The sequence below is a fragment of the Furipterus horrens genome, unplaced genomic scaffold, assembly GCF_987537825.1.
Source record: "Furipterus horrens unplaced genomic scaffold, mFurHor1.1.pri manual_scaffold_12, whole genome shotgun sequence".
Taxonomy (NCBI): Eukaryota; Metazoa; Chordata; class Mammalia; order Chiroptera; family Furipteridae; genus Furipterus; species Furipterus horrens.
The window spans coordinates 91,263,666-91,279,195 of record NW_028327182.1 but is presented as its reverse complement, the minus strand read 5'-3'; the positions used below and the strand labels follow the sequence as shown (position 1 = coordinate 91,279,195).

At 35.5% G+C, this 15,530-nt stretch overlaps 1 protein-coding gene across 1 annotated transcript; it reads left to right on the top strand.

The window, feature by feature from the left end:
- Positions 1–327: 327 nt before the first annotated feature.
- Positions 328–14,272, top strand: CFAP96 (cilia and flagella associated protein 96). The gene is made up of 7 exons (XM_090258484.1): positions 328–493; positions 3,384–3,603; positions 6,195–6,332; positions 6,437–6,512; positions 9,005–9,184; positions 12,645–12,814; positions 14,105–14,272. Exons 1-7 carry the CDS (start codon positions 394–396, stop codon positions 14,151–14,153), a joined length of 933 nt encoding a protein of 310 aa, XP_090114610.1. The 5' UTR covers positions 328–393; the 3' UTR covers positions 14,154–14,272.
- The last annotated feature ends 1,258 nt before the right edge of the window (positions 14,273–15,530 follow it).

Here is a 15,530-nt window from a genome sequence, read left to right as displayed (position 1 = left end):
AAGGCTGTTGTTTGCACGGTATTTGTACCTCAGTGTATAGTAATAATGTTATCATTAACAGCAGTTGAATGGCGGTACGATAGTGCTGTCATACTTAGTAACTTGTGGACATTTCACCTGGAGAGTCAGAAGGAGGGTTCATGGTGATAATTTTGAGTCTCATTATTTTCCCTCAGCCCCCAAAGTAGATTCTTCCCCCACATAGTTTTTTTGGGGGAAGACTGTTGTTCTGTAGGGAATGTTAACTTTCAGACTGAAATTTAATAATCAGCATTTTTCTAAATGTTCCCTCCTGTATTTTTCCCTGTAAGGTAGATTTGGGCTATCATAGAAGTAGCCCTAAGGAACTTTTGAAGTTACCAATATAGACACCATCCCCACCCAGAAGCAACCATGCCTGCAGAAGGAGGGAAAACTGATATGGAGAGAATTGGCCTCTTCAGTGAGATGGAATACATTACTGTTGGAGATAAATATGTGTCCCGATTTAATCGTAAGTATATTTGGTTTCCCTTACAGCCTAATAGTAGACATTTTCTTTATGAAAATTTGGATTTAATCTTTAAGCTAAATGATATTTTTAATGGTCCATATTTTACCTATGAGTATTATAGTTGAATAAGCTTGTGAAATTTCGATAGAGTTAAGAGAATTTCATTTCGTAAGAGCAAGAAGTTCATTTCATTGTGCTGCCCTACGTTTATAATTCTCCTCGTAGGTAATTTTACTTCTTTCCAAGGGTTCATGGTAGTTTTCTCCCAGAATATTTTTAAACATTTTTTTCTTCAATGGGACAGTCTACTATGCAAATAGCATTTACATTTGCACCTGTTAAGGCCATGCACCATCCCGTCTTGAAAAATGAAATGCTTAGTGAATAGCGGAGGGATTTTTAGAAGAGTCATAAATAATAAGAGCTAAAGTCTCAGTTAAATTTTTGGCTATTCAATAACTTCTACGTAACAATAAGAAAAATATGAAATACTTCCAAGATATGTTATTAAACCAAAAAAAATCAAGTTGCAGAATAGTGTATATGGTGTGCTGAGCATTAAAAATAGAGAAGAAGATATATGGGTCTAGCTTGTTTGGGACTCTCCGTGCTTCCTGGACTTGTATGTCTATTTCCTTCACCAAATTTGGGGAGTTTTCCTCTATTATTTTCTCACATAAGCTTTCAATTTCTTGCTCTTCCTCTTCTCCTTTTGGCACCCCTATGATTCAGATGTTGGCACATTTAAACTTGTCCCAGAGGTTCCTAAGCCTCTCCTTATTTTTTTCAATTATTGTTTCCTCTTTCTGTACTGGTTGACTGTTGTTTTCCTCCTTATGTTCCAAATCATTGATTTGAACCCCAGTTTCCTTCCCTTCACCACTGGTTTTATGTGGATTTTCCTTAGTTTCACTTAGCATCACCTTCACTTCTTCCCTTATGCATTTGCCGTACTTAAGCATATCTGTCAAGCCTGTGAGCATCTTTATCACCAGTGTTTTGAATTCTGGGTCTGTTAGGTTGGCTGTCTCCTCATCACTTAGTTCTCCCACTGGAACCTTGATCCGTTCCCCCTTTTGGGCCATACTTCTCTGTCTCCTCATCTTGACAGGCTCCTGTGTTTGCTTGCCTCTGTGTCTTAGGTAGAGCTGTCACATCTCTTACATTGTAAGGGGCGGGACCTTAGGTTTCCTCCTCAGTAGAGGGTGACCTGTTTCACCACGTTGTGGCGCTGTATGTGGGGGAGGGGTCTGAGAGAGAACAGTGTCACTTGTTCAGCACTCACCCCTTTTCCAGGCACTTCTCCCACTTTATATGGGACTGGCGTCACTCTAGTTGTTGCTTTGGCCATTGTTCCCAGAGTGGGGGGGTCTGCAGACATTCTAGGACTGTGGGGGCCCTTTATACAAGCGGACTCTGCTGAGAGACCAGCAGTTTCTTTTTCCACCCAAACCCCCACTGGTCTGCACAGTCAGAAGCAATGAGGCTTAATTTTCCCTGGCGCTGAGACCATGAGCTGAGTGGTCTGGTCAGGAGCTGGGAGTGCTCCCCAGGTGTCCCTCCCCACTCTTTAAAACACATGACTGCGTTTTCCGCCAGCAGCTGCCACCACCACCACACCATGCCCTCTCTGCCCTAGCTCTGCCCCTCCTACCTGTCTGGATGAGTATTTCTTCTTTATATCTTTGTTTGTTGGACTTCCATGCAGCTTGATTTCCTGGAACTTCTGGTTGCCTCTAGTTTTGAGGTAGTTGTATTCCTTCTTAGTTGTGGAGGGAGATGCAGTGTGTCTGTCTAGGCCTCCTTCTTGGCCGGAAGTCTCCGGTTTTTTTCCCATAAAATAAAAGACACATTTGACTATTTTGAGTATTGTGGCTGTCTCCTGCTATTGGCTTCTAGTGGGTAGAGGACAGGGGTGCTGCTAAACATCTTCCAATGCGTAAGGCAGCCTCACAGCAAAGAATTATTTGGCCAAAATGTCAATAGTACCAAGAAACTGCACAAGCCACTTGTGACACATTTGATCAGTCACAGCACCTTCTCCATACATGATTCAAATCTCTTCTTGCATTTCAGTTTTGTTTTTAGCTTTCTTGAAATAATTAAGTATAATATGCTGAAAATGTTGCATATTTTCTTCCATTTTAAATATTAAAATGGCTGCACAAAAATTCACCAATTTTGATTTTTTAAAAAATGCCCATGATATGACAACTGTCACAATACAATTGAACACAATTGTTCCTAATGAAGTTGAAGACAACTAAGCTCTACTAGAGCCATCGTACCGAAAAAAACTAAACAAACTTTTTGGCCAATCCAATATTTCTTTGTATAAGTATACCGCAATTTATTTATCTTTTCTCCTGGTGATGGACTATTTCTTGTTTTTGATGATAATGAATGACATTGCCATGAACATTCTTGTTTATGTCTTTTAGTGGATAATGGCACTCACATGTATCTACCCAGTAGGGAAACTGCTTCATTCTGAGTGTGGAATACCCTCTCCTTCAGCACACACACACACACACACACACACACACACACACACTCACACACACACACACACACATCTCACACAAATAGTGTTTCCCAGTATGTAGACGGGGCAGCATTGGATCAGATAACCTCTAAAGTCTCTTGCAGCTCTGACATTCAGTCTTTAACCAGGGCCTTCATCTAATTAATAAAATATTCTAATGCAACCCTCTTAGATCTTATTGTCGACAGCCTTTCATGCAGAGCTTTCAGTGAACATTTTGAAACAGGTTTTGGGTCTCAAAAGTTATTGGCCCATGTCATATTTAAAAAATTTTCTAAGTTATTTTTCATGTTCTTTAGTTACTGGTGAGCTCAAAATTATGATCTTCCTAATTTATTTCTACAGGACCCTTTAATGAAGCTGCAAGCAAAAATAGACAGATGCTACCTGGGGGACCCAAAGAAATGTCAAGTCTTCAGGCAGGTTATTTTGACCCCCAATTTGTAAGGGTCTTTGAAGGTGAAGGCTATGTAAGCCTGAATCAAGTGAGGAGACGACACAGGATAGAAGAAGCCAAGAAAAATCTCGGCAAAGCCTTCCTCCCGAGTAGTGGAGATAAAAAACCGTAAGTGCTCGGGGGAAAGTCTTAACGACATCTGCAGCTTGCTCTCTTCTAGCCTAGATTAAGTGTTTGCTTGTCTGTAGGTCTTACTTATATATGATTCATTTTTTGAAGTATGACCCTTTGGTTATTTTGTCTTAGGTGGGGACAGTTATAATAAAAGATTTAGGTTGACATGTGATTTTGATTCTCCTTATCACATAAAATGTTGGATTATCTATGTCATTGTTCTCTATTAGTTTATATAATAAAAGCCAACTAAATAATAAATATAAATTTGATCAAACACCTGGCAGTAGTCAGGATGGGGAAAAAAATCACCTTGGGTCATCATATCTGTGCCCTGGACTATTTTATCTGCTTAAAAACAAACTTCTACAAGGCATTAATAAAAAAGTGAAATTAGGAAAAGCCTTCTTTTTGGTAAAGGAGATAATTTATCAATGGTATGTTATTTAAAAATCATTGTGAACATACGGGCATGGGGTTTAACAACATTTTAGTTGTGAGAAGTGTCAAGGTGAAGATTCATTTTTTTTTTTTTAGCAGAAATCATGCTTCATACTTCCTTGCAACGTTGATGTTTATGACATATGCCTCCCCACCATACTCCTCCAACATTCATTTTTTTCTTAACTTCAAATTATTGAACACATAAAAGCATATAGCCTATGTTACATCATATCATATAGCTGAGTTTTAGAATAAGTTACACTCAATAATTTTACTCTCTCAATTTATAATTTATGGTAGACAAGGGTTGGTTGAAGGCTAATTTTGTGATTGTTTGTGGTATTTTCTTGAGATTAGTAAAGCTTCAAAGTCAAAATGACTAAGTTTTTATTAAGCATGGAGAATTTATTTCTTTCTGTTGTTATATTTTATGCTTTTTCTACCTTTTCAGATTTTGGATAAGTTGTTTGAATTATTTATTTATATTACTAATACTTTTTCTTTGGCTTTTTCACTTTCTCCTTAGATATTGCATTTTTTGGGTTACTACTTCATTTGTTTTACATGTAACATAGGAATTTTACCCTTTAAATAACTTCTTATTTTTCAGTGTCTCCCATGAACTTTGACCTCTTATAATAATTGGATATTGCTGCCTTGACACACTAGATTATAACAGTCATTTTCAGCCTTTTTCATCTCATGGCACACATAAACTAATTATAAAATTCAGTGGCACAACAAAAAAATACATTTTTTGCCAATCTGACAAAAAATAGGTAAAATTTTGATTTATTCACATCCAATGGTTATTGTTGTGTTGGCTGTTGTCATTTTAAAATCTGACAGTCTACGGAAAAAGAGGTCAGTGCCCCTGACTAAACAGTCAGGTAAATTCTTGTGGCACACTGGTTGAAATTGTTGGATTATAATATGCTTATGTTCATTTGTCAGCCAAGAAATAATAACAGTTTTGTAGTTAGACTAATTTTCCTTTCATTTTAAATCTCACAAATGTGTAAAAAAAATGTGTAATGTAGTGGGATACACAAAATATTTCCAAAAAGAGAGCTTGATGGTAGAAATAAGAAGCCTTCTTTACTGGTACTTATTCAACACCAAATTATGGAACCACAGGCATTTAATAAGTTTTAAATGTACTGATATCTATTGCTTGCATTAAATTACATTCTTCTTAGATTATGCCTGTGTATAGTTGATCTTTTATCTGTGATGTCATTGCTCTATCTCCTTATTATATTTTATTTTATGACATATATTCATAAATAGTAATAAATGAAAGTGAGTATCTTCCCCTAATGGAACCTTATTAAAAGTTATTTAAAGGGTAAAATACCTATTTGTAGGCCAGAGATAATAAGTAATCAATGTTAATATCCTTCTAGTTTTTAAAAATTCTAATTCAAATGTATAAACACTGTCAAGTTTTAATGATAATAAGGTTTTATTTGTCTTGGGGTACCATTTCCTGATTATGAAAATTTACTTCATTTATAACTTGGAAATTAGAGATTATGACGGTTACTAACATTAGCTATCCTTTTTATTATGAAAATTTAGAGATAATATTTGTTAAAGTACTGGGTGGTAAATGCTTTAATGATTAAATATATATACTATGGGCCCAGAAAATTTAACATTAAAATTAAAAAATATTTGGTTAATATTTTTCTATAGTAATAAGTATAAACCAAAAAAGGAGAAAATCAGCAAAATTCCATGAGACTCATTTTGTCATCAGCAGTAGAAAATATATTTATATATTTTGGAAGTGTAGTTTCCAATGAGTGGATGGTCAGACGTAATTAACCATTTATTAGCTAATTTGCCATAAAGTACACAAAAGGGTCTATTTATTGTTATAGTTAACTGAATTAATGGGAGCAATTTTAACTTCCTAGAGATAATGAAGTTTTGTTTATGTGAACATTTAAAATAAGCATGGAACATTAAAAATTCTTCTTAAATTTTGTCTTTGAAACATGGGGAAAATTGAATTAACAAAAATGTTCTTTTTCTACCAAAATTAAGCAAGTCAATTCCATTGCATAAATTCCGCTCTTACAGAATTGGTCATTTTAACCTGCTTTTTTTTGTTCCTGGTTTGTTTTAACTGTAAGGTGTGGAGCAGGAAGCTACTATGGAACAATAGGGGGTCCAGTCCCTTTCTTCAGCGCACAGTCAAAACCCAGCGAAAGCTATGAGGCTCCTGGGAAGAATTTATACACAAGCCCAGGAAAGAAAGGAACTGGATATGGGTAGGATATACTGAATACTTGTATATCATTTGTTTTGAACTTAAAACAATAAAATTTAAAGTTTCTGAACCCTGAAGTCACCATTACTTATCTCCTTTCTTCAGCTATGCAAATGTTACGATAGGTAAACAGTTTTCACACTCTGAGGATTTCTACGATGCACCAAAACTGAATTATAAGGTAAAAGAATGTTTTAACTTTTTTCAGCTTTTCTCATTTAGTTGACTTAGGGAATTCACTTGTGATCATGTTCTGTTTTGATCAGATGATGCCTCGTTTTGTTTTACATATTTGTATAACTAGGGCAGTGGCAGCCTGGTGCTCATGAATGGTGGTCATTTTATTTTTTTGGTATTAGGTTGCCACATCTTGCTACAGATCCTCTCAGCTCTTCCCAGGAAGAGCTTTCATCAGCGGCTCTAGTTTACTACACTGATCTTACATCTCTCTGAGCTAGCTGTGAGACTTCTGTTAACGTGACCTCATCAGCTACATTCTGTTTTGAGTAGAAGAGTCGTATCCTAACCCTTGGCATGTCCCCACCACACCCTAGTGTCTTGTGCCCCACAAAGCAGTGGGAGTACTTTGGGGCTGATGAAGCCATTATCATGAGTGACTGGAATGGAGGAGTGGTGGAGGAAGGTGAGGAAGGGGTACCAGAGAAAGGATGACGGCCTACGGAGGTGAAAGCGGGAGCACGGAGAAAACTGCTCACTTCATTAAATGGCAGAACCGAAAACTGAAACACACTGGCATATGCCTTTTACACTCTTGACATTACCGGTAATTTTTAGTTGGATGCTGGGCATTGTCAGTTTTGCCTTATTGTTTGCTAAATATTTTTGAATATTCTTGAGCTTTGTTCTGGGATGCAGTGAAATTACTTGTCAACAGTTGGATTTTTTTCAGGTCTTCGTTTCAGATACGTTTGGTGGGATGGAAGCGGTGCTAAATCTAGGGCTAATTCTTCCTCGCTGCTGAAGCAGGACCTTTCTGTATACCCTCCTGAGTTCCCTGGGAATCACAGTTCCCAGCACAGTGGCTGGAACAGTGCCCATCCCAGCCCTCTGTGAGGGCTGGGCCCGGTTACCTCTGACCTTTTAGGTGGTCCTTGTGGTGGTTCTTGAACAGCTTCCCCACTAATATGTACTGATCGGCACTCAGCTGAATACTCTAGGGCAGGGTTGGTAGAAGAAATGCAACATCCGGATCCTTAGAGCATGGCCTTATGGTACCCGGCTTCGGAATCACCTGGGGCGACTGTGGGCTGTGCAGTAAGTAGGCCAATAGGACCAGAACTCTCTGAGGAGAGAACTTGGGCATTCGTAATTTAAATAATTTATAAAGTGATGCATGAAAACTAAAATTTGATAAACACTTCCCAAAAGAAAAGAAGTGGAAGGGCTAAATGATCAGTCCCATGGTTGCGGGACAGAGGAGAGCCGATCGCCAGGAAGGGATGAAATTCCTTTGCGCTGGAGAAGGGAAGAGGACAAGCAGAAGCTATAGAGAAAAAGCCAAAACGTGACAAATCCTGACCGCGTTACTGCCACGTTCTCAGAAATGAGACTCAGTCTTCCCTGGATTAACCATTTCAGATCTCATTTAGCAAATGCTTCCAGTTTTCTGTTGAATGATGAAATACTAAATTTCGTACATGAAAAACTGGCAACATATATCAATATTCACTTTACAGCTTTTTTTTTGAGTCTATATTTTATATCACGAAAATTTTTTCTACTTTATTAACAGCAATTTTTGTATGTAGTATTGTCCCATAAGTGACCTCTGTATTGCTGGAGTACCAGGGAGCTAAAAATACTGTAACATAAAAATGCTATGATGTAAAAAGTGAGTGATCCTCATTCTCAGAACTAAAATCTGACATTACAGGCCCACCGTATGCCGGGTACTATACGTGCAGGATCTCCTTTAATCTTGACAACAGCATGCTGAGGGAGCAGGTCACGCTCATTTACAGCTGAAGAGCGCGTGACACAGAAAGGACCCCATGGTCCCTGAGAAGTGCAGGCAGGAGTGAGGGTTTGAACCAAAGACACATCTTTTTAAATTTATTTTTTACTTTGTCATATCACTGAGATGGTTAATATAGATTTGTCCAGGTGATAAGTAGATTTCTATACTTCAAATAAATTTATATCCAAAATTAGCAATCGGAGTTGTGCTTGTTCATAAGTAAGCGTATCTTTTGTATCATGAAAGCAGGAGGTAACAAAGGAGTGTTTAAAAAACGTGAAGCTGGAAGTATATATTTAAAGGCTATGTGCTGATATTAAAATGTAAAAGAGCCCCGGTTGGGTGGCTTCAGTTGGTTGGAGTGTTGTTCTGTTGCTGGTTCCATTGCTGGTCAGGGGACATACGTGGGTTGTGGGTTCGGTCACTGGTTGGGGTGTGTATGAGAGGCAACCAATCAATGTCTCTCTCTCTCTCTCTCTCTCTCTCTCTCTCTCTCTCTCTCCTCCCCTCCCCACTCCTTTTCCCCCTCCCTCTACCTCTGCTCCCCTTCCCCTCTCTCTAAAATTACTGAACATATCCTCAGGTGAGGATTAAAAAGTTAATAAATAAACAAATAAATAAATAAAAGTTAAAAGAAGATTCGACCCTACAGTATTATCAATTCATGTAATAATTTCAAACTCTTTAATTTACAGAAAGAGAATGAAGAGCACCAACATCTTCTTAAAGGGACACCTTTCAAGTTAAATCTTTACCCAAGAGAATATTTTGATACCAATCCTTATTTTTTGGAGAAACCTTTACCACCAATTAAAAAAGTAGAGAAGAAAGAATTATCTTCAAGCCCTTTTAAGCCCTCTTCTCCTGGCAAAAAGGTAAGTTAAACATTATAAAATGAGAAAATATTAAGCATTTTTGAAAAATGGTGTCTCTTGCTGTCAAATTATTATATTACCCATGTAAATAAACTTTTGTTGGTATTCACACCAAGAATAGTAAAACCAGTTTTATAAAATTATGAGAAGTCCCAAAATATGGCTAGTGTATGGGAATAAGGAAGCTCTTATGAAGTAATTATTAATCAATTCATATATATTTGAATTTATAATAGATTTTCCTAAGTGCCTCTCTAAATCTCAGGGACAGTTTTTCTCAAAACCATAAAAACCCCTTTTCATTTCTGAAATGATTAAACAATCGCACTTTGCTGAAGTTTACAAGTTTGAATAAAAATGAAAATGCTTCTTATAGTTTATAAACCTTAGTTTATACATATTATTTCCTCTGTAATTGCCTGTTTATTTTCCCTGCAGATTTTCTATTAGGATATTTGTATTTTTTCATATTGATTTGTAAGATATTTTCATGTTAAGGCTATTGTTCTTTTGTCATCTGTGTCGAAAGTAATTTTTTTTAGTCTGTTGAATCTTTGACTTTGATTGTGGAATTTTGTGCTATTCAGAAACTTAGTAATTTGATATAGTCAGATTTATCCTTTGCGTTGCGTTTTATGATGTCTTAACCTTACCACCAGCATTACAAAAATGCACATTCTTGATTTCTTCTGTTAGTCTTATTCTTTTATATTAAAATCTTCATCTGAAATATACGGGGGTGGGAAAAAGTTGGTTTGCAGCCATTCGTATGGAAAAGAGTACAACAATTAGTAAGTGATAATACAGAAGAATAAACTGTGCTTCACGGACTCATGTCGACCTCTTTTTGCCTACTCCAATAATTGATGTGAAGAATGAGGTAAGGATCCAGTTCTTATCTTTTTCAAAATTAAGTTTTTAGGGCAGAAGGAAACTTTGTGGGGAGGATATGTTCTGTATCTTGATTTTGCTTGTGGTTTCAGGGGTATATATATCTGTCAAAACTCAGAGAATTGTAAACTTCAAGTGGGCACAGTGCATTATATGTGAATTAGATGCAAGTAAAACTGATATATTTTTTAAAAAAACAATTGTTCCCAATATTACTGATAGAATAATTTTTAACACCACTGCTCTGAAATGCCACTTATCAAATCAAAATTCCCATTTTTTGGAGGTTATTTTTTTTTCTATATTTCTATTTTATTTGCTATTTGTTTATTTCTACCAGCACCAAACTGCTTTAGCTTATTACTATTACATTTCAGTATTGGGGGGGTCTGATTTCTTCTTGTTTTTCTTTAAAAAAGTTACATTGGCTGTTCTATATATATTCTCTAGAACTTTGGAATTATTTTGTAAAGTTCTGGAGGAAAAAGACCTTTGGTATTTTGCTGTAAAGTTAAATTTTTAGGTTTTAAGATTTATTTGGATATTTATAATTTAAATCTTCTGCCTAGAAATGACAGAAAAACCTTCATTTCTCTTGTAGAATATTATATTTTACTTCACATAGGTTTATATATCTTACATTTATTCTCACTTATTTCAAGGCTGTTGTTAATAGTTTTTGGTTTTTTCCATCATATTTCTCCTCATGTTATTTGTCCTTATAAAACATTTGATTTTAAAAAATAACTGGCTACTTCATTAAAATTTCTTATATTCTAATGGGAATTCTGTTGATTCTTTTTGAATTTTCAGTCACATGATTATATTATCTGCCAATAATTTTGCTCCCTCCTTCCCAATATTTTCATCTCTTATGTTATATTCATGTCTGCTTAGACCAGCACTAGTGGCCGTCCTTGTCTTAATCTTAAATCAATGAGGAAAGCTCTAGTACTTCATTCTTGTAGATGCCAAAGATAGGAGTAAATCAGGAATATGTGTAGAATCATCTTGGCCGTTTTGGTATAATCTATTTATACCGTCTTCTTTCCTCCCTTTGACTTGCTATTAGATGACTAGCCATAGGTGTCTTGAAGTGGGGCCTACTTGGCTGTGTTGTGTTAATCTTTAAGTGCAATGCTGTTTTATCTATTAATATTTTATTAAGTATCTTTGCATCAATGATTTTAAGTGTGACTGATCTGTACTTATTTTTTTGTATGTCTTGTTCTTTTTTTTTTTTTTTTTTGGTATAAGTAGATGCTAGCATCTTAGAATAATCAGGTAGGTTTCCTTCTTTATGTTCTATAACAGTTTAAATAGCACCAGAAATATCTGTTCTTGAAAGCTTGAAAGAATTATCATAGGAAACATTCTGGGCTTCATGTCTTGCATGGTGCCTCTTTGTTTTCTATAGGTTTTCTGTCTCTATTTGAGTCAATTTTGATATTTACATTTTCTTAGAAAAATCATTTACTTCATTCAGGTTTTCAAGTTTATTAACATAGAGGTTTAGCAAAACAATAGTTTAGTATTCCATATATGTATGGGTTTCCTTTATTCCTTTCATAGTCTTAATTATAATATAGATTTACCTATTTAACTTATTTTCAAATGCATCATCTGGTAGGTTTGTATATTTACCATATATATTTTATTATTTTTAATTTATCTACTTTTACATTTATTGAATCTATTTTACATTTCTTAAGTTTTATTATTATTTTTTGCCCTTCAGAACAATGTTTTTAATCTAGAAAATTAAAAAAGTACAACCCAATCCATCAGATGAATTAAGTTTAGACATATATTTGCCTTAGATACTGTAAAAGAAAAGATGCTTAAATTAATGGGTTATTATGATACTATAGAGTTTTCTTAGCAACTATATATAATATAAAGATTAAAGTCATGGTAAATCAGTTGAAAAAGTTGAAGCAAATATTCATCTGTTTTCTGTGTAGTTCAAAAATATTTTGATGGACTTCCCTTAATAGATTATAAATAAATATAAAGCAGATTCCATCTTCTTCTCACATTCTATTTCTATGTACTATCCTTTTTTGTTTTTTAATTATCTTTCTCATCATTGACTGATGTTTAGTAAACACATGTTCTGCCAGGCTTCCTGTTGGACAAACCTTACCCTGGCCTCTTCTCCTGCCCTTTGGGTCCAAGTCCTAACTTCTTTCTCTATCAAAATATATGTGATGTAGGCCTCATTCCCTTAGTGATGGGCTCACCCCCAACTAGACGATCACCTGACCTGATAAACTCTCACTAAAATTTTAATGCTTGGCAATAGTTTAGACAATTATTTTCCTATAATCATTTGCATTTTAATAGAGAACTTTTAGAACTGCAGTGTCTTAACCCCATAAAGTTGATGGTAGGGAGACTCTTTGCTGGTACTTGAATTAAACAGAATGGACACTTTTCTTTAAATGTGAAGCCAACTCCATAGACAATCCACGAATGTGTATGAACAATGCATATGAACTTCTTCAAAATCTAATTTTTTGGAAGCATTTTACAAAACCATGTAAAATTGTCTCATTTTTATTTGTAGGCTGGTGGAATGAAGGCAGGAACCTTTGACCCTTACCCTTCGCATTCTGCTGACCCTTATGTTGCTAAATTGTCCAGCCAGATTTCCGTCAAAGATGCTAAGATTTTCCACCCACCAGGTGGACCAAAAAGCAGACCAGTTCAAAGTATAATGACTTTGAATGTCAAAAGGTAGTCATATGTTACATTTAGTTCCTATGCCAAGAAAAATTGTTTTCAACTTTTAGATTTAAAATAATATTTTTATTTATGCATACTTTTAAAAATGACAAATTTGGGTAATTTTTGGAAAGCCTTCCATATACCTGCTCTCCCCTGGAGGAGGTCTTTTCAATCTTCTGAAATTCACAATTGAAAAAGCCTAATTTATCTATACCAAACTATTCTGTCCATAATTTTTAAAGCGAATCTATGGCATCTTATTGAGTTAAGACTATTGAGACATTTATAGTTCACTCAGCTGTACACATTGACACTGTCTTTCTCAAAGAGAAGCTATTAATGACACATAAGATTTCTGTTCTTCACTTTGAAATCATCTTGTACATAAACAGGGAATGGTCTTGTTCCTTAAAAATGCTCTTAACATCACTTTATAATACTTTGAGGAAAAGTATGTTATTAAAATACTTTAAAACTTCAGTTTTACCCAGGTTTTCAGCACTCTTAAAACTGAGAAGTTCTCAGGAGCTCAAAACATAAATTAGAAAAGGAAAATCAATTCATCATTTTGTGTCTGTGTGTGCGAGATCATAAATAAGTAAAATAATTCATTTCTATCTAGTCATTGAAAAAGTTTTAATTCCAGTTAAACTAATTTACCTTTTTAAAACTTCAACTGGACTCCTACAGTGGACAAGGTAAAGGACACCAAATTTACATTCTTTTGTTTTATAAAAATACCAGTACATTCTATCACTTGTAGAGATCAATTATAATACTAACATTATTATCATATCACAGTAGTAAGACTACCCTCCAATATTTATGCAATTTAACTGCTGTCTACAGAAATATTATTTGGGGGCAATTTTCTGAGTTCTTTTCTATCCAGAGAACAGAAAGTTATGTGATGCCCTAGTGTGTATATATGGACAGAAAAGAAAAGCATAACTAATTGCTTTTTTGAAAAGCCAGAAGTTTATCTTCTGTTTTGTAATTTTGATTTTATTGAAATCTCTTTCTTTGTACATTATCACAAATGTTATCCTAAATCAAGTTTGTTTCTTTTACTCTCATTCTAAAATAGTAAAACTCTGGATGGTAGTATTTAAAACTGGTCCCATAAACCAACTTTTCATTCTTAAATTACATCTTTAAGACATATCTGATTTATACAAATGGAGTTTTTAAATTTGGCTTTGGATTGTTAATTTCTTATTGCAAGACATTTTAATAAGAATCTACAGATATATTATCTGTATCTATAAAATTAAATGGGCATTTATTTTCTAATTTTAGGGCACTAAATATGAAGAACTACAAGACTGCTTCAGTACAGTCCTATTAGCATCTGGAAGACAACTAGCCTTCTAGATCCTGACTACCAGTATCCATTATCAAGTGCTAATTCTTTGAAAAAAAAATGTCGTGGAACACATAGCTCAAGCTTTTAAAACAAATTTAACCCTCCTGCTCTAATACTCTTGTTTTAGTACTATTGATGAATAAACAGTATTTGCTAATAATTTGATATATGATTGCTGATCTGTGTTTAGAGCTGTGTTTCTGCGAATATAACATTTAGAAATTTTATAAAATCTTGAAGTGTAGCGTTTACCACCAAAGTAAAAAGTTGCAGGGCTGTAGAGTAGGGGTGGATATGAGGGCTGGAGGGGTGGAGAGTACAGAGTCAATTCTTAACTTGCTCTTTCTTCTTGGAGTTGGACGTTGGATCTCTAGTCAGCCGAGTGTCGTAGCCTGTAGAGTAAGTCACGTGTCTCCATGTCTGAGATACCGTGCCTTCTGGTTATGGCCTCTGCAAGGCATCATCAGGTCAGCCAGTGCAGCCCCAGCACAAGCTGGGGGAGGTGGGGGACAGGGAACGCACCTTGACTTCGTTATCTTACAGAGAATTTCAGAGCTACAAGCGGATGCGTTTGTCTTTGGCCCCTCTGTAGGTGACCAAGGCTTCCTCTCGCGGAGCACCCCCCAGGTCCTTCCTCTGGTCCCGAATCCTCTTTTACTCACTCGCTGTACCACTTTTAAAACTATCCGTTGTTAAAAGATACAATTTAAATGCGTTACTGTAATTCATAAGGAGGTTTGTACCAATCGTCCTCATTCATTTGTGGATGATGGTGATGTTTGTATTAAAAATAGAAATTTACAGTATCTGTTACTATAATGTACTGGGGAAGTTATTTCTGATTCATGATGCTTTCTTAGGATTGTCCTCCTGCCAGGAGGCTTCTCAGAGCTGGAAATCTGGATGTATAGGGGCTGCGGTATTCTTCTTTTGGACCCATTTTTTTTTCAATGGGGTGGGGGGACTGTGTCAGTCAGATATACATCTGGCTTTTAAAGGGACTGCAGATGGTACAGTGAATTTTTACTATTGTCAAATACACATTTTTATTTTATGCATCATAACCGTTTACTTTCTTCTGAAAGTATTTGAAATTCTTATTTCTTATCCAAAAGGATAATGTGGAACGAATGTCTTAAAGACATTCTCAAGGGTATAATGTAACTTGAAGGGGAATACATTTATCTTCAGAATAGGAGGGGTTTTACCAGGTGCACATAACTGCGTAAAACTCACACGGTCATACATTGCTCAATGTTACCCTGCAAGCTTTACATATGCATCCCTTTGAGATTAGAGGCTTAGAATTTCAGATTTTATTAAGATCTCAATAATTGCTCCTTTCCACCACTGCCTTTT

What these genes read in the sequence shown, in the direction of transcription:
- CFAP96 (XM_090258484.1), top strand. Translation starts at nt 394, where the DNA reads ATGCCTGCAGAAGGAGGGAAAACTGATATGGAGAGAATTGGCCTCTTC. An exon ending in AGTAGTGGAGATAAAAAACC is followed by an intron (nt 3,604 to 6,194) that starts GTAAGTGCTCGG and finishes TTTAACTGTAAG; the next exon opens with GTGTGGAGCAGGAAGCTACT. An exon ending in AAGAAAGGAACTGGATATGG is followed by an intron (nt 6,333 to 6,436) that starts GTAGGATATACT and finishes TCCTTTCTTCAG; the next exon opens with CTATGCAAATGTTACGATAG.